This window comes from Ranitomeya variabilis, chromosome 2 (assembly GCF_051348905.1).
Source record: "Ranitomeya variabilis isolate aRanVar5 chromosome 2, aRanVar5.hap1, whole genome shotgun sequence".
Lineage (NCBI taxonomy): Eukaryota > Metazoa > Chordata > Amphibia > Anura > Dendrobatidae > Ranitomeya > Ranitomeya variabilis.
Window position 1 is genome coordinate 534,439,371 of NC_135233.1, and position 17,412 is coordinate 534,456,782.

Genomic DNA, 17,412 nt, shown 5'->3' on the forward strand with positions numbered 1-17,412 from the left:
AGAAAATGTCCGTTATCTGGGTTGTGTGTGACCGCTTTTCTAAGATGGTTCATTTGGTACCCTTGCCTAAGTTGCCTTCCTCCTCTGAGTTGGTCCCTTTATTTTTTCAGAACGTGGTTCGTTTGCATGGGATTCCGGAGAATATCGTTTCTGACAGGGGATCCCAGTTTGTGTCTAGATTTTGGCGGACGTTTTGTGCTAAGATGGGCATTGATTTGTCTTTCTCGTCTGCATTCCATCCTCAGACGAATGGCCAGACGGAGCGAACTAATCAGACCTTGGAAACTTATTTAAGGTGTTTTGTTTCTGCTGATCAAGATGACTGGGTTGCCTTTTTGCCACTGGCCGAATTTGCCCTTAATAATCGGGCTAGTTCTGCTACTTTGGTCTCTCCTTTCTTTTGTAATTCGGGGTTTCATCCTCGTTTTTCCTCTGGTCAGGTGGAGCCTTCGGATTGTCCTGGATTGGACGTGGTGGTGGACAGGCTACATCAGATTTGGAATCAGGTGGTGGACAATTTGAAGTTGTCTCAGGAGAAGACTCAGCAGTTTGCTAATCGCCGTCGCCGCGTGGGTCCCCGACTTCTTGTTGGGGACTTGGTGTGGTTGTTTTCTCGTTTTGTCCCTATGAAGGTCTCTTCTCCTAAGTTCAAGCCTCGGTTCATCGGTCCTTATAAGATCTTGGAGATTCTTAACCCTGTGTCTTTTCGTTTGGATCTCCCAGCATCGTTTGCTATTCATAATGTGTTCCATCGGTCGTTATTGCGGAGGTATGAGGTGCCCGTTGTTCCTTCGGTTGAGCCTCCTGCTCCGGTGCTGGTGGAGGGAGAATTGGAGTATGTTGTTGAGAAGATCTTGGATTCTCATGTTTCCAGACGTAAACTCCAGTATTTGGTTAAGTGGAAGGGTTATGGTCAGGAGGATAATTCCTGGGTGGTCGCCTCTGATGTTCATGCGACTGATTTGGTCCGCGCCTTCCATAGAGCTCATCCTGATCGCCCTGGGGGTTCTCGTGAGGGTTCGGTGACCCCTCCTCAAGGGGGGGTACTGTTGTGGATTCTGTTTTTGGGTTTTTGGTTACAGCTGGTACTGGGTGACTTTGGTGGGTTGCGGTCTCTGGTTTCCACCTGTCCATCAGAGGCTGGGTGTTTCCTATTTAACCTGGCTTTCCTGTCATTCCCTTGCCGGCTATCAATGTACTCAGATGTGCTCAGTTTGGTTCCTGACTACCTGCTCCCAGATCTCTCAGGATAAGCTAAGTTTTGTTTTTCAGTTGTTTGGTTTTTTGTCCAGCTTGCTAATTATGACTCTATGCTAGCTGGTAGCTCTAGTGGGCTGAGGTTCTCCCCATGTGCCATGAGTTGGCACATGGGTTCTTGTAATCTCAGGATGGTTTTTGATTAGGGTTTTTTGCTGACCGCTCAGACCCCTTTTGTATCATTCTGCTTTCTAGTTATAGCGGACCTCATTTTGCTAAAATCTATTTTCATCTCTATGTGCGTGCCTTCCTCTCATTTCACCGTCAATACATGTGGGGGGCAACTATACCTTTTGGGGTTCATTCCTCTGGAGGCAAGCTAGGTCTTTATTTCCTCTGCAGTGCTAGTTAGCTCTTAGGCTGGCACGTGGCGTCTAGAATCAACGTAGGCACGCTCCCTGGCTGTTTCTAGTTGTGTTTGTCAGGAGTAGGGCAGCGGTCAGCCCAGGTTCCATCACCCTAGAGCTCGTCCGTTATTTATGTTATTTTGCTTGTCCAGTGCGATCCCCAGCCATTGGGATCCATGACAGAGCAGAACCCCAAAGGATAGGCAGCCCCCCATGAATATTGACTGTGAGTAGGAGAGGAAAGACACACGCAGGCAGAAAACAGGATTCAGCAAAAGAGGCCACTCTAGCTAAATAGGGAAAGATAGGACAGAATACTAAGCAGTCAGTATTAAAACCTGTTATGATCCGGTGACCTTGGAGCCGCATGAGACTTTCTCTGGAGAAGGTGGAACCTGTACTGACCGCAAACCCTAATCTGACACCGCAACTAGAAGTAGCCGTGGGGTGTACCTAACACATCCTAGACACCTCGACACAGCCGGAGGACTAAATACCCCTATAGATGGAAATGGGAATTCTATCTTGCCTCAGAGCAGAACCCCAAAGGATAGGCAGCCCCCCACAAATATTGACTGTGAGTATTAGAGGAAAGACACGCAGGCAGAAAACAGGATTTAGCAAAAGAGGCCACTCTAGCTAAATAGAAAAGGATAGGACAGAATACTAAGCGGTCAAACCCTAAAAATATCCACAGCAGATAATACAAAAATTCCAACATCTAACTAAAGACATGGAGTGTAAATCTGCATCTCCAGAGAATCCAACTTGACTGAAAAAATCCAAACACAGTCTAAGCTGGACAAGAAAAAACAATGTATAGTACTGAATTGTAAAGCACACAGCATGTGTGCTGCAGAAACAAAACCCAGACACTTATCTTTGCTGATTTGGCAGCAGGGCAGGAGGAACCAGACAGAGATGTAAAACCTCCAAGAACAATGGACAACTGGCAAGGGCTAATGGATCCTGCACAACTAAATACCCAGTCAGAGCTGCAATCAGCAGGGACACCTGCTCAGGATTGCAACCCAGAGACAGCTGTATTACCACCAACAACCACCGGAGGGAACCCAAGAGCAGAATTCACAACAAAAACCCTTCCAAAAATATCCACAGCAGATAATACAAAAAGTTCCAGAATCTAACTAAAGACATGGAATGTATATCTGCCACTCCAGAGAATCCAACAAGACTGAGAAAATACTGACACAATCTAAGCTGGACAAAAAAACACCGAATAGCACAGAATTATTAAGCACACAGCATGTGTGCCAAAGAAACAAAACCAGACACTTATCTTTGCTGATTTGGCAGAAGGAACCAAACCAGGACCAAAACCTCCCAACAACCATGGACAACTGGCAAGGACTAATGAATCCTGCACGCCTAAATACCCCAGTCAGAACTGCAATCAGCAGATACACCAGACCAGGACTGCAACTCAGGGGCAACTGCATTACCACCTACAACACCCGGAGGGAGCCCAAAAGCAGAATTCACAACAGTACCCCCCCTTGAGGAGGGGTCACCGAACCCTCACCAGAGCCCCCAGGCCGATCAGGACGAGCCAGATAAAAAGCATGAACCAAATCAGCAGCATGGACATCAGAGGCAAAAACCCAATAATTATCCTCCTGGCCATAACCCTTCCATTTGACAAGATACTGAAGTCTTCGCCTCGAAAAACGAGAATCCAAAATCTTCTCAACTACATACTCCAACTCCCCATCAACCAACACAGGGGCCAGAGGATCAACAGAGGGAACAACGGGTACCACATTTTTCCGCAATAAAGATCTCTGGAAGACATTATGGATAGCAAAAGAGGCCGGAATGTTATGACCTGGTGGTTAAGGAGCAACATGGGACAAGCTCTGAGGAGGTGGTATCTGTACTGACCGCAGTTCCTGATCCTAACACCAACACTAGAAGTAGCCGTGGGATGTTCTTTTCACTCCCTAGACACCTCGTCACAGCCTGAGAACTAACTACCCCTAAAGATGGAAACAGAAAGCTATCTTGCCTCAGAGAATATCCCCAAAGGAAAGATAGCCCCCCACAAATATTGACTGTGAGTGGAGAGGGAAATGACATACACAGAATGAAAACAGGATTTAGCAAAGGAGGCCAAAACTACCTAGATAGACAGAACAGAAAAGGATACTGTGCGGTCAGTATTAAAAGCTAAAAAATCCACGCAGAGTTTACAAAAATAATCTCTACACCGACTCACGGTGTGGAGGGGCAAATCTGCTTCCCCAAAGCTTCCAGCTAAGCTGAATATATCATACTGACAAGCTGGACAAGAAAAAACATAACATGAGCTGAACGATTAAGTCCACAGCAAGTGGACAACCAAAAGAACAAGCAATGATTTATCTATGCTGAAAAGGACAGGCTATCAGAGAAATCCAAGGAGAGATCTGAATCCAACCAAGAAACATTGACAGCTGGCACTGGCTGAAGACTAGAGCCAGGCTAAATAGCAGAGCCAGGAGAGACGATCAGTGGAAGCAGCTGCTAATGCTAAACCCAAGGAGCAGCAGTTCCACTCAAAACCACCGGAGGGAGCCCAAGGGCAGAATTCACAAAAGTGCCATTTACAACCACCGGAGGGAGCCCAAGAACGGAATTCACAACAGTACCCCCCCCTTGAGGAGGGGTCACCGAACCCTCACCAGAGCCCCCAGGCCGATCAGGACGAGCCAAGTGAAAAGCACGAACCAAATCGGCAGCATGGACATCGGAGGCAACAACCCAAGAATTATCCTCCTGGCCGTAACCCTTCCACTTGACCAGATACTGAAGCTTCCGCCTCGAAAAACGAGAATCCAATATCTTCTCCACCACATATTCCAACTCCCCCTCAACCAACACCGGAGCAGGAGGATCAACAGAGGGAACCACGGACACCACATATCTCTGCAACAAAGATCTATGGAAAACATTATGGATGGAAAAAGAAGCTGGAAGGGCCAAACGAAAAGATACCGGATTGATAATTTCAGAAATCTTATAAGGACCAATAAACCGAGGCTTGAACTTAGGGGAAGAAACCTTCATAGGAACATGACGAGAAGATAACCAGACTAAATCCCCAACACGAAGCCGGGGACCAACACACCGATGACGGTTAGCAAAACGTTGAGCCTTTTCCTGAGACAACGTCAAATTGTCCACCACATGAGTCCAAATCTGCTGTAACCTGTCCACCACAGAATCCACACCAGGACAGTCAGAAGGCTCAACCTGCCCTGAAGAAAAACGAGGATGAAAACCAAAATTACAAAAAAAAGGCGAAACCAAGGTAGCCGAACTAGCCCGATTATTAAGGGCAAACTCGGCCAACGGCAAGAAGGTCACCCAATCATCCTGATCAGCAGACACAAAGCATGTCAAATAGGTTTCCAAGGTCTGATTGGTTCGCTCAGTTTGGCCATTTGTCTGAGGATCAAATGCTGAAGAAAAAGACAAATCAATGCACATTCTAGCACAAAAGGACCGCCAAAACCTAGAAACAAACTGGGAACCTCTGTCAGACACAATATTCTCCGGAATGCCATGCAAACGAACCACATGCTGAAAAAATAATGGAACCAAATCAGAGGAGGAAGGCAACTTAGGCAAAGGTACCAAATGGACCATCTTAGAAAACCGGTCACAAACCACCCAGATAACAGACATCTTCTGGGAAACAGGAAGATCCGAAATAAAATCCATGGAAATATGCGTCCAGGGCCTCTCAGGGACCGGCAAAGGCAAAAGCAACCCACTAGCACGGGAACAGCAAGGCTTGGCCCGGGCACAAGTCCCACAGGACTGCACAAAAGAACGCACATCCCGCGACAAGGAAGGCCACCAAAAGGACCTAGCAACCAAATCTCTGGTACCAAAAATCCCAGGATGACCAGCCAACACCGAACAATGAACCTCAGAAATTACCTTACTAGTCCATCTATCAGGAACAAACAGTTTCCCCACTGGACAGCGGTCAGGTTTATCAGCCTGAAACTCCCGAAGCACCCGCCGTAAATCATGGGAGATGGCAGAAAGAATCACCCCCTTCTTGAGAATACCAACCGGCTCAAGGACTCACGGAGAATCAGGCAAAAAACTCCTAGAGAGGGCATCAGCCTTCACATTCTTAGATCCCGGAAGATACGAGACCACAAAATCAAAACGGGAGAAAAACAGGGACCATCGAGCTTGTCTAGGATTCAACCGCTTGGCAGACTCGAGGTAAATCAGATTCTTATGATCGGTCAAGACCACAACGCGATGCTTGGCTCCCTCAAGCCAATGTCGCCACTCCTCGAATGCCCACTTCATAGCCAACAACTCCCGATTGCCGACATCATAATTACGCTCAGCAGGCGAAAACTTTCTGGAGAAGAAGGCATACGGTTTCATCAAAGAACCATCAGAACTTCTGTGAGACAAAACGGCCCCTGCCCCAATCTCAGAAGCGTCAACCTCAACCTGAAAAGGAAGAGAAACATCCGGCTGACGCAATACAGGGGCAGAAGTAAAACAACGTTTAAGCTCCTGAAAGGCCTCAACAGCCGCAGAGGACCAATTCATCACATCAGCGCCTTTCTTTGTCAAATCGGTCAGGGGCTTAACCACACTGGAAAAGTTAGCAATGAAACGGCGATAAAAATTAGCAAAGCCCAAAAATTTCTGAAGGCTCTTCACAGATGTGGGTTGAATCCAATCATGAATTGCCTGGACCTTAACAGGATCCATTTCTATAGCCGAGGGAGAAAAAATGAAACCCAAAAAAGAAACCTTCTGAACTCCAAAAAGGCACTTAGAGCCCTTCACAAACAAAGCATTAGCACGAAAGATCTGAAATACCATCCTGACTTGTTTCACATGAGACTCCCAATCATCGGAAAAAAACAAAATATTATCCAAATATACAATCATGAATTTATCAAGATAATTCCAGAAGATATCATGCATAAAGGACTGAAACACAGATGGAGCATTAGAGAGCCCGAATGGCATCACAAGGTATTCAAAATGGCCTTCGGGCGTATTAAATGCTGTTTTCCATTTGTCACCCTGTTTAATACGAACAAGATTATACGCCCCTCGAAGGTCAATCTTAGTAAACCAACTAGCCCCCTTAATCCAAGCAAACAAATCAGAAAGCAAAGGTAAAGGGTATTGGAATTTGACCATGATCTTATTGAGAAGGCGATAATCTATACAGGGTCTCAAGGAGCCATCCTTCTTGGCAACAAAGAATCCAGCTCCCAGCGGTGACGAAGACGGGCGAATATGCCCCTTCTCCAAAGACTCCTTTACATAACTCCGCATTGCTGCATGCTCTGGCACAGACAGATTGAAAAGTCGGCCCTTAGGGAACTTACAGCCAGGAATCAAGTTAATAGCACAATCGCAGTCCCTATGAGGAGGAAGGGAGCTGGACTTGGGCTCATCAAATACATCCTGGAAATCCGACAAAAACTCAGGAACTTCAGAAGAGGGGGAAGAGGAAATTGACATTAAAGGAACATCACTATGTATCCCTTAACAACCCCAACTAGTCACAGACATAGATTTCCAATCCAGCATCGGATTATGCACCTGTAACCATGGAAAACCCAGCACAACAACATTATGCAAATTATGCAACACCAGAAAACGACAATCTTCCTGATGTGCTGGAGCCATGTACATGGTCAACTGTGTCCAGTACTGAGGTTTATTCTTGGCCAATGGTGTAGCATCAATCCCCCTTAAGGGAATCAGGCTCTGCAAAGGCTGCAAGGAAAAACCACAGCGTCTGGCGAACTCTAAGTCCATTAAGTTCAGGGCAGCGCCTGAATCCACAAATGCCATAACAGAAAAGGACGATAATGAGCAAATCAGGGTAACAGACAAGAGAAATTTAGGCTGTACAGTACTAATGGTAACAGACCTAGCGACCCTCTTAGTACGCTTAGGGCACTCAGAAATAGCATGAGCAGAATCACCACAGTAAAAACAAAGCCTATTCTGACTTCTGAATTCCTGCCGTTCTGCTCTAGTCAAAATCCTATCACATTGCATAGGCTCAGGACTCTGCTCAGAGGACACTGCCATATGGTGCATCAGCTTGCGCTCGCGCAGGCGCCGATCAATCTGAATGGCTAGAGACATTGATTCGTTCAAACCAGCAGGCGTGGGGAACCCCACCATAACATCCTTAAGGGCTTCAGAAAGACCCTTTCTGAAGATTGCTGCCAGGGCATACTCATTCCATTTAGTGAGTACAGACCACTTTCTAAATTTCTGGCAGTATACTTCTGCCGCTTCCTGACCCTGACACAGAGCCAGCAAGGTTTTTTCTGCCTGATCCACAGAATTAGGTTCGTCATACAGCAATCCGAGCGCTTGAAAAAATGCATCTACATTAAGCAATGCAGGATCCCCTGACTCAAGGGAGAATGCCCAGTCCTGAGGGTCTCCACGCAGCAGAGAAATGACAATCTTCACCTGCTGAATGGAGTCACCAGAGGAACGGGGTCTCAAAGGAAAAAACAATCTGCAGTTATTTTTAAAGTTCAAAAATTTGGATCTATCCCCAAAAAACAAATCAGGAGTAGGAATTCTAGGCTCTAAAACAGGAGTTTGAATGATATAATCTGAAATACCTTGTACTCTAGCAGCAAGTTGATCCACACGAGACGTCAATCCCTCAATATCCATGCTAGCACCTAACCACTGAGCCACCCAGAGGTAAGGGGAAAAAAAGACAACAGGCTGCAAAGAAAAAAACAAAAAATGGCTCAGAACTTTTTTTTTCCCTCTTTTGAGATGCATTTAACACATTGCTGGCCAGCTGTACTGTTATGACCTGGTGGTTAAGGAGCAACATGGGATAAGCTCTGAGGAGGTGGTATCTGTACTGACTGCAGTTCCTGATCCTAACACCAACACTAGAAGTAGCCGTGGGATGTTCCTGTCACTCCCTAGACACCTCGTCACAGCCTGAGAACTAACTACCCCTAAAGATGGAAACAGAAAGCTATCTTGCCTCAGAGAATATCCCCAAAGGAAAGATAGCCCCCCACAAATATTGACTGTGAGTGGAGAGGGAAATGACATACACAGAATGAAAACAGGATTTAGCAAAGGAGGCCAAAACTACCTAGATAGACAGAACAGAAAAGGATACTGTGCGGTCAGTATTAAAAGCTAAAAAATCCACACAGAGTTTACAAAAATAATCTCTACACCGACTCATGGTGTGGAGGGGCAAATCTGCTTCCCCAGAGCTTCCAGCTAAGCTGAATATATCATACTGACAAGCTGGACAAGAAAAAACATAACATGAGCTGAACGATTAAGTCCACAGCAAGTGGACAACCAAAAGAACAAGCAATGACTTATCTTTGCTGAAATGGACAGGCTATCAGAGAAATCCAAGGAGAGATCTGAATCCAACCAAGAAACATTGACAGCTGGCACTGGCTGAAGACTAGAGCCAGGCTAAATAGCAGAGCCAGGAGAGACGATCAGTGGAAGCAGCTGCTAATGCTAAACCCAAGGAGCAGCAGTTCCACTCAAAACCACCGGAGGGAGCCCAAGGGCAGAATTCACAAAAGTGCCATTTACAACCACCGGAGGGAGCCCAAGAACAGAATTCACAACACCGGAAGCGCCAATCGAAAAGACACCGGATTAATAATTCCAGAAATCCTATAAGGACCAATAAACCGAGGCTTAAACTTAGGAGAAGAAACCTTCATAGGAACATGACGGGAAGACAACCAGACCAGATCCCCAACCTGAAGCCGGGAACCAACACACCGACGACGGTTAGCAAAACGTTGAGCCGCCTCCTGAGACAACACCAAATTGTCTACCACATGAGCCCAAATCTGCTGCAACCTGTCAACCACCGAATCCACACCAGGACAGTCAGAAGGCTCAACCTGCCCAGAAGAAAAATGAGGATGAAAACCAAAATTACAAAAAAAAGGCGAAACCAAAGTAGCCGAACTAGCCCGATTATTAAGGGCAAACTCAGCCAATGGCAAAAAGGCCACCCAATCATCCTGATCAGCAGACACAAAGCATCTCAAATAAGTCTCCAAGGTCTGATTAGTTTGCTCGGTTTGGCCATTTGTCTGAGGATGAAATGCAGAGGAAAAAGATAAATCAATGCCCAGCCTAGCACAAAAGGCCCGCCAAAACCTAGAAACAAACTGGGAACCTCTGTCAGACACAATATTCTCCGGAATACCATGCAAACGAACCACATGCTGAAAAAACAACGAAACTAAATCTGAAGAGGAAGGCAATTTAGGCAAAGGCACCAAATGAACCATCTTAGAAAACCGGTCACAAACAACCCAGATAACCGACATCCTCTGGGAAACCGGAAGATCAGAAATAAAATCCATAGAAATATGCGTCCAGGGCCTCTCAGGGACCAGCAATGGCAAGAGCAACCCACTAGCACGGGAGCAACAAGGCTTGGCCCGCGCACAAGTCCCACACGACTGCACAAAAGAACGCACATCACGTGATAAAGAAGGCCACCAAAAGGACCTACCAACCAAGTCTCTGGTACCAAAAATACCAGGATGACCAGCCAACACAGAACAGTGAACCTCAGAAATCATTCTACTAGTCCATCTGTCAGGAACAAGCAGTTTCCCCACTGGACAACGATCAGGTCTGTCAGCCTGAAATTCCTGAAGAACCCGTCGTAAATCAGGGGAAATAGCAGAAAGAACCACCCCTTCTTTCAAAATGCCGACCGGTTCAAGGACCTCAGGAGAATCAGGCAAAAAACTCCTAGAAAGGGCATCAGCCTTAATATTCTTGGAACCCGGAAGATACGAGACCACGAAATCAAAATGAGAAAAAAACAAGGACCATCGAGCCTGTCTAGGATTCAGCCGCTTGGCAGACTCGAGGTAAATCAAATTCTTATGATCGGTCAAGACCACAATACGGTGCTTAGCTCCCTCAAGCCAATGTCGCCCCTCCTCAAATGCCCACTTTATAGCCAACAACTCCCGATTGCCAACATCATAATTGCGTTCAGCAGGCAAAAATTTGCACACGGTTTCGTCAAGGAACCAACATGATCCCTCTGGGACAAAACGGCCCCTGCGCCAATCTCAGAAGCGTCAATCTCAACCTGAAACGGAAGGGAAACATCCGGTTGGCGCAATGCCGGAGTAGAAGTAAATCGACGTTTAAGCTCCTGAAAGGCAGAAACAGCCGCAGAGGACCAATTCGCCACATCAGCGCCTTTTTTCGTCAAATCGGTCAAGGGTTTAACCACGCTGGAAAAGTTAGCAATGAAACGGCGATAAAAATTTGCAAAACCCCAAAATTTCTGAAGGTTCTTTACGGACGTGGGTTGAATCCAATCATGAATGGCCTGAACATTAACCGGATCCATCTCAATAGATGAAGGAGAAAAAATAAAACCCAAAAAAGAAACCTTCTGCACCCCAAAGAGACACTTAGACCCCTTCACAAACAAAGCATTGTCACAAAGGATCTGAAATACCATCCTGACCTGTTCCACATGAGACTCCCAATCATCAGAAAAAATCAAAATATCGTCCAAATATACAATCAAGAATTTATCAATATAAGTCCGGAAGATATCATGCATGAAAGATTGAAAAACAGATGGAGCATTAGTGATCCCGAACAGCATCACAAGGTATTCAAAATGGCCTTCGGGCGTATTGAACGCAGTTTTCCATTCATCACCCTGCTTAATACGAACAAGATTATACGCCCCCCGAAGGTCAATCTTCGTAAACCAACTAGCCCCCTTAATCCTAGCAAACAAATCGGAAAGCAAAGGTAAAGGGTATTGAAACTTGACCGTGATCTTATTCAAGAGGCGATAATCAATACAGGGTCTCAAGGAGCCATCTTTCTTAGCAACAAAAAAAAATCCTGCTCCCATCGGTGAAGAAGATGGCTGAATATGCCCTTTCTCCAAAGACTCCTTAACATAACTCCGCATAGCGGTATGTTCAGGCACAGACAGGTTGAAGAGTCGGCCCTTAGGAAACTTACAGCCTGGAATCAAATCAATAGCACAATCACAATCCCTGTGCGGTGGAAGAGAACTGGACTTGGGCTCATCGAATACATCCTGAAAATCAGACAAAAACTCTGGAATTTTGGAAGAGGAAGAAGAGAAGATGGACATTAAAGGAACATCATTATGAACCCCCTGACAACCCCAACTAGTCACAGACGTAGACTTCCAATCCAACACAGGATTATGTACCTGCAACCACGGAAAACCCAACATGATAGCATCATGTAAATTATGCAATACCAGAAATCGACAATCTTCCTGATGGGCTGGCGCCATGCGCATGGTCACCTGTGTCCAAAACTGGGGCTTATTTTTAGCCAAAGGTGTAGCATCAATGCCCCTTAAAGGAATAAGGTTCTGCAAGGGCTGCAAGGGGAAACCACAACGCCTGGCAAACTCAAGGTCCATTAAGTTCAAAGTGGCGCTTTAATCCACAAACGCCAAGACAGAAAATGATGACAATGAGCAGATCAAGGACACCGATAACAAATTTAGGTTCTACAGTACTGATGGTAAAAGAACTAGCGATCCTCTTTGTCCGTTTAGGGCAGACTGAAATGACATGAGAAGCGTCGCCACAATAACACAACCTATTCTGACGTCTGAGTCCTTGTCGTTCTGTCCTAGACAGAATCCTTTCACACTGCATTGGCTCAGGACTCTGCTCTGAGGACAACACCACAGTGCGCACAGTTCTGCGCTCCCGCAAGCGCCGATCAATCTGAATGGCCAAAGACATAGAATCACTCAGACCGACAGGCGTGGGAAACCCCACCATAACATCTTTAACGGATTCAGAAAGACCCTTTCTGAAAATTGCAGCCAAAGCATTATCATTCCATTTAGTCAACACAGACCATTTTCTAAATTTCTGACAATACAATTCTGCCGCCTCTTGACCCTGAGATAGGGCCAACAAGGTCTTCTCCGCTTGATCCACAGAATTAGGTTCATCATATAATAGTCCTAAAGCCTGAAAAAAGGAATCTACATTAAGCAAAGCCGGATTCCCAGATTCCAGGGAAAATGCCCAATCCTGTGGATCACCACGCAGCAGGGAAATGACGATTTTAACCTGCTGAATAGAATCCCCAGAGGATCGAGGTCTCAAAGCAAAAAACAGTTTACAGTTGTTTTTAAAACTCAAAAATTTGGACCTGTCACCAAAAAACAAATCAGGAGTAGGAATCTTCGGCTCTAAAACAGGAGTCTGGTCTGAACAATATAATCAGAAATTCCCTGTACCCTAGCAGCAAGCTGGTCTACACGAGAAGCTAATTCCTGAACATCCATGCTAACACAAGACTCCTTAGCCACCCAGAGAAAAAGAGGGAAGAAAAGGCAAAGCCAACTGCAGAAAAAAAATGACTCAACACCTTTCTTCCCTTCTTCTGAGATCCATTTAACTCATAGTGGGCCAGTTGTACTGTTATGATCCGGTGACTTTGGAGCCGCATGAACTTTCTCTGGAGTAGGTGGAAACTGTACTGACCGCAAAACCTGAACTAACACCGCAACTAGAAGTAGCCGTGGGGTGTGCCTAACAAACCCTAGACACCTCGACACAGCCGGAGGACTAAATACCCCTATAGATAGAAATAGGAATACTACCTTGCCTCAGAGCAGAACCCCAAAGGATAGGCAGCCCCCCACGAATATTGACTGTGAGTAGGAGAGGAAAGACACACGCAGGCAGAAAACAGGATTCAGCAAAAGAGGCCACTCTAGCTAAATAGAGAAAGGTAGGACAGAATACTAAGCAGTCAGTATTAAAACCCTTCCAAAAATATCCACAGCAGATAATACAAAAAGTTCCACAATCTAACTAAAGACATGGAATGTATATCTGCCACTCCAGAGAATCCAACAAGACTGAGAAAATACTGACACACTCTAAGCTGGACAAAAAAACACCGAATAGCACAGAATTATTAAGCACACAGCATGTGTGCCAAAGAAACAAAACCAGACACTTATCTTTGCTGATTTGGCAGAAGGCAGAAGGAACCAAACCAGGACCAAAACCTCCCAACAAACATGGACAACTGGCAAGGACTAATGAATCCTGCACCCCTAAATACCCCAGTCAGAACTGCAATCAGCAGATACAGCTGACCAGGACTGCAACTCAGGGGCAACTGCATTACCACCTACAACCCCCGGAGGGAGCCCAAAAGCAGAATTCACAACAGGTGACGTTACCGTTCAGCCACGCCCCCCACTCACCACGCTATTCCACAGCGGCGCCATCGGCTGAGGCTAACCGCTGTGCCTGCTAGCATTTCTACGGGGTTTTTCCTCTTCAGGAGGATGCTCCCCAGCATCTGACCCAATTGAACATTGTGCAGCAAACGACCACTACAGGCTGATAGGAATTAAAATTCATTATCTCTATTTTAGCAGTCACGCTGCAATCTGCCTCCAAGCGTGGCAATCTTCTTTCATATTAGGTTTTAGAGTTGATTTTAAGTCCATCTTCAACCCAAAAATACCTGACTAGTTCATCTGTAATAATACCAGCCCTTAGCAGTACCCCACCTCCATCTTGCTGACATCTGAGTCGGAGTGGAGCTCTGTGTCCTTACTCAAAGAGCCCCAGGCTCTTCCATCTGATCTATTGAGTGACTCTCATCTCATCAGTCCATAATACCATAGAGCAATCTGTCTTCAGACATTTCTTGGCCCAGTCTTGACATTTCACATTCTGTGTCTTGCTCAGTGGTGGTCGAGTTTCAGCCTTCCTCACTTCAGCCATGTCTCTAAGCACTGAACACCTTGTACTTCTTTGTCTTGATCAGCAGTGGTCGGTTTTCAGCCTCCCTTACCTCGGCCATGTCTCTGAGCACTGAACACCTTGTACTTCTGGGTCTTGCTCAGTGATGGCCGAATTTCAGCCTTCCTCACCTCGACCATGTCTCTGAGCACTGAGCACGTTGTACTTCTGTGTCTTGCTCAGTGGTGGTCAGGTTTCAGCCTTCCTTATATCGGCCATGTCTCTGAGCACTGAACACCTTGTACTTCTGTGTCTTGATAAGTGGTGGTCTGGTTCAGCCTCCCTTACCTCAGCCATGTCTTAGCACTGAATACCTTGCATTTCTGTGTCTTGCTCAGTATTGGTCGGGTTCAGCCTCTCTTACCTCGGACATGTCTCTGAGCAATGAACACCTTGTACTTCTGTGTCTTGATCAGCGGTGGTCGGGTTCAGCCTCCCTTACCTTGGCCATGTATCTGAGCACTGAGCACTTTGCACTTCTGTGTCTTATTCAGTGCTGGTCGGGTTCAGCCTTCCTCACCTCGGCCATGTCTCTGAGCACTGAACACCTTGCATTTCTGTGTCTTGCTCAGTGGTGGTCGGGTTTCAGCCTCCCTTACCTTGACCATGTCTCTGAGCACTGAACGCCTTGTACTTCTGGGCCTGCAGTGAGCTTGCAGTTTAGTAATATGACAGTACTGGAGGAGAATGGCTTCCTGGTCACTTCGTGTTTGATTCTTTTCACATTTTTGGCAGAAAATGTTAGGTTGAACAATAAGAAATGTTCACTAGTTTCCTACTCCTGGCTTAATGGATATTGATCAAGTGCATGCACTAAAGAAAATAACATAAGACACACACAGTCGGATGTAAGCTCTTCTTGATCAAACTAAGGCTCAGCTCCAAGACACTTATTTAACCCGAACATAGATTTATACAACCCCTGTAAGGGGGCTCGGTTAGCGCTAAAATGGAGTGATCGGATGTATTCCATTGATTAGTGATCCATGAAGTCTTCAGGGTGGGCGTCATCGTGGCCGGATCCATGAGGTCATCAGAGTGGGCATCATCTTGGATACCAGAGCATGGTGTGTGTTGAAACAGCAAATGGCAGCCATCTTTAGTGTCACACTTTGATCTGAGCAAGCTTATGTAAGATGAAATAATACACTTTATGGGTCGTTTCTCTCAATCTCTTTTGTCTTGAGGTTAATTAAGTATTTGATCTTAGGGCTCTCCTCAACATTAATGTGCATGTTTTTTCCCTCAACATGTTTTTTGAGATCCTGTTGACTATTTGCACGAAAATGTTTGATGGTTCTTTGATTATACACCAATATCTTAATATTTTCAAGAGTCCTGCATTCCTCTGTAAGACTTGTAACAATTTTTTACTTTTTAGAGTCAGTTAAATCTTTTTTCTCCCATTTTGCCTTAGGGAAAACAAGCTACCTAATAATTCTGCACACCTTGATAAAGGTTCTTGTATCCTTATGCCACACCCTCCTCATTACACAAATATACATAACCTGATCAGCTGTGTGTATTTGTCACATCATCCAAGACATAATGGCTTGCTGGAGGTGCCCAACACTTCTGGCACACAACACTTCTTCCTTTTAGCTACACTGCTGTCCAGTCTGCCCTAATTTAATTTTGCAATGTCTTTATTACATCAATAGTTAAATTATTTACTTACTTTAATAATATTTATTTTCTGTCTTTTGATAGATTTTGAGCACATCCACAGAAAACCAAATTCTTACCCTGATCTACGTTGTGAAGAATTATAGCAATGCATTAAATGGTGCGACAGCTAGCAGCCTGCTCAATGTCCTCTCTGGAGAAGAAGTTGGATACTATCTGGGAGATCCTCCGTCCATTATTGCTGAACGTAAGGAGCACACCCTATTTGCCTTTCCCCTTTTGTCACCCATATTGTCTAAAGTCAAGTGATGCTTCAAAGCTGCTCAGGGTATACAACAGATTTGTGTTAATTACAATAGTTGCCTTTATTAAAATTCTGAGCTTATGGAAATCCTGGGTTCATCCATTTATGCCAGGAACCTTTAAAAAGACATTCTGAACTGGGACCTTTGGTGACAAATGTTGTGCCTGATAGATGCGGGTCCTACCTCTGACCTACACCCCTGTGAAGACCTGGAGTGTGACTAGACACGACCAGGCTGGTTGGGGATGCTCCGCATTGGAAAGTGGAATGAGAATACCAATTATGTAGTTTATTTTTACACGTCCCTGAGTAATTGAGGAACAACACACTGCAAGGTTGCTGTGAGTAAAAGATGCTCCGTCGTTGTTATTTCATGGTGGAGTATTTTATGTAACAAACAAGTCAGGAGAGAGGTCACAAATTCTCTTTAATGTTTTCATTTTATTCTATAAATTTACTAATCTGTTCATTGCATGTTAAAGCTTCAACACGACTTAATAAATCATTGGCAAAAATATTTCCATTTTACTTAAGATTTATTTTATTTGTGCTTTTTTTCAGCTCTGTATTATCCAAATATTGACATATCAGCTTCCACAATTATCAACTGGGTGTACACAGGTAACTTATATATTTAATGACAGCCATGATGGAATTATGATTATTACTAGATTTCTTTCCTAACAACGTCTCTTTCATTTATTTTTTTTATTATAGTTTTGTTTATAAGTGAACCAGTTGTATTAATAGGAAATAACAATATGAACCGCTTTTGAGCAGTCACATTAAAGAGGTTACAAAAGTGTCTGCCATCTTCTTTGAACATTGCAGCACTTGTCCTCAGATTGTATATGGTATTGTACCCACCCTCTTGGTCAACATTTTTATATCACAAGGGTCCAGGGGGACTATTTTGTGGGGTTTACACAATGAAAAACATATTTTGCTCTTGCATCTCTGATATGGAGGGCTCATTGTGGTCACCATTGTTTTTGCATCCTTGACTTGCAAAATTTTACTCTAGTGT

General features: G+C 45.0%; 1 protein-coding gene across 6 annotated transcripts in view; it reads left to right on the forward strand.

Moving 5' to 3' along the window:
• Nucleotides 1-17,412, forward strand: part of KIAA1549L (KIAA1549 like) — a 673,640-nt gene that overhangs the window by 278,112 nt on the left and 378,116 nt on the right. For all 6 annotated transcript variants that reach the window (XM_077288115.1, XM_077288116.1, XM_077288117.1 and 3 more), the window contains 2 exons: nt 16,166-16,328; nt 16,947-17,006. In XM_077288115.1, coding sequence (XP_077144230.1) covers nt 16,166-16,328; nt 16,947-17,006 — 223 coding nt within the window. The remainder of the gene's footprint in view (nt 1-16,165; nt 16,329-16,946; nt 17,007-17,412) is intronic.